At 40.4% G+C, this 1,709-nt stretch overlaps 1 protein-coding gene across 2 annotated transcripts in view; it reads left to right on the forward strand.

Annotated features, from left to right (window-relative positions):
- Positions 1-1,709, forward strand: part of rlim (ring finger protein, LIM domain interacting) — a 6,949-nt gene that overhangs the window by 1,651 nt on the left and 3,589 nt on the right. For both annotated transcript variants that reach the window (XM_035668908.1, XM_035668909.1), the window contains exons 3-4: positions 1,197-1,301; positions 1,407-1,704. In XM_035668908.1, the coding sequence (XP_035524801.1) occupies positions 1,197-1,301; positions 1,407-1,704 (403 nt within the window). The remainder of the gene's footprint in view (positions 1-1,196; positions 1,302-1,406; positions 1,705-1,709) is intronic.

The raw sequence follows: 1,709 nt of genomic DNA on the forward strand, positions 1-1,709 counted from the left end.
ACATCACACAGATACCTGTTTTTTGTTGTTTTTTTGGTGTATATTTTTCTAAGAACTACATCCTCATTGTTTTTTTTTTTTTTAATCTGCTCTCATTTTCTATGCTTAGCCTGAGCCTCATAGTTTCAAACTTGGCTGACAAAAAAGGTTAAAAAAAAAATATATATATGTAGATTTCGACATAATTAAAGCAAAACATTTTTAGATAAATACCCGGTGGCTTACTCAAAACTTCTATACACACAGTATCTCAGGTTCTTCATAGTCAAAAGTCATGCAGTGGGGTGAATAAATACAGTGTCTCCTGAATAAAGTTCAGATCCAGAACCATATCTGGTCTAGAAAAAGAGTCCTGACATATGAAGTAAGTATTTACTTGGTGTACGTATTACTTCAATGGTACTGCTCATCATAACTTTAATATTAGTACCCAGCCCTAAAAAATAAGTGCCTAAAAGCAGTTTACCGGATTGCTTTTGCCATCTTTTCAATCATAATTTACATGATGATATTAACTTTTTATCTTTTTATGACCTATTGGTAAATTCTTTGTCCTCATCCATCTTTATGCGTCTCCTACTTGCCCGATTAACATAATAAAAGTTACGCTCGGGTACCTACCTCTCGTTTTGGATGTGTCACTGTGCTCGAAATGCAACAGCCTACGGACTACTGAAGACGCCCAATCCGTTTCTGTCCCAGGACAGTGGGAGGGGGAATTTTGGAGCGTCCTTTAGCGGATCACCCTGCAAGGAGAGGGCATTTGAATGGACAGTGGCATGCCCTGGTAAGTCTGGAGGTTTTCAGTATTGTCCTGTTGCTGTGTTGAAAGAAAACAAAACAGCTCTATGGGCCAATACATTTGTTTTTTCTTTTTTGACACGTGTACATCATTTCTGCAATATAGCACAGGATTTATTTTTTTCACTTTAGTTCTGTACAGATGTGTGTCCCTCTGCCAACTTCCAGTCTTTCTATGCATTAAATTAGAAAATGTTTTGTTCTTATTGTAGGCGGTTAAGCTTTCAACACCTCTGGGCCACCTGCAGTTTTTCCTTCCAGCTTACATTGGTGGTCAGACTAGAGAAGAGGAAGTGAACTAAACGCCTAATAACCTTCAAGAGAGCAATATGTGCATTGCCAAAAATGTTCTTCTAATAACAGGCTATTGTATTGTTTTGAAATGTCTCTTTCAGGAGAAGTAACAGAGGATGAGCTGTTTAGTAGACTTCAACAAATCAAAGATGGTCCAGAACAGCAGAATAACAACCCCAGTACTGAAAGTGGTGAAGAACCAGTTGGTAAATAATTTGCCATTTCTTACTCTTTTTTTTTTTTTTGACTCTGGGATTTAATGTCAAATTCAGATATGATTTGTCACACTTAATAACTCTGCTGATTTCCAGAACCACCGGAAAACTCTGAGGATCCTGCCAGTGGGGATAGTCTCTTGGACTGGCTGAACACAGTGAGGCGCACAGGCAACACAACCAGGACTGGTCATCGAGGAAACCAGTCATGGCGGGCCGTGAGTCAGACCAACCCAAACAGTGGCGATTTCCGCTTCAGCCTGGAAATCAGTGTGAACCGCAACCTGGCTGAACAGCAGGCTGCTGCTGAAGGGGAGCAGGAAACTCCAGAAGAGGCTGCAGAAGAGACTCCAGAAGAAGCTCCAGCAGAGACTTCAGCAGAAGCTCCAGCAGAAGCTC

The sequence above is a fragment of the Morone saxatilis genome, unplaced genomic scaffold, assembly GCF_004916995.1.
Source record: "Morone saxatilis isolate NCDOM2014 unplaced genomic scaffold, NCSU_SB_2.0 Contig22, whole genome shotgun sequence".
Lineage (NCBI taxonomy): Eukaryota > Metazoa > Chordata > Actinopteri > Moronidae > Morone > Morone saxatilis.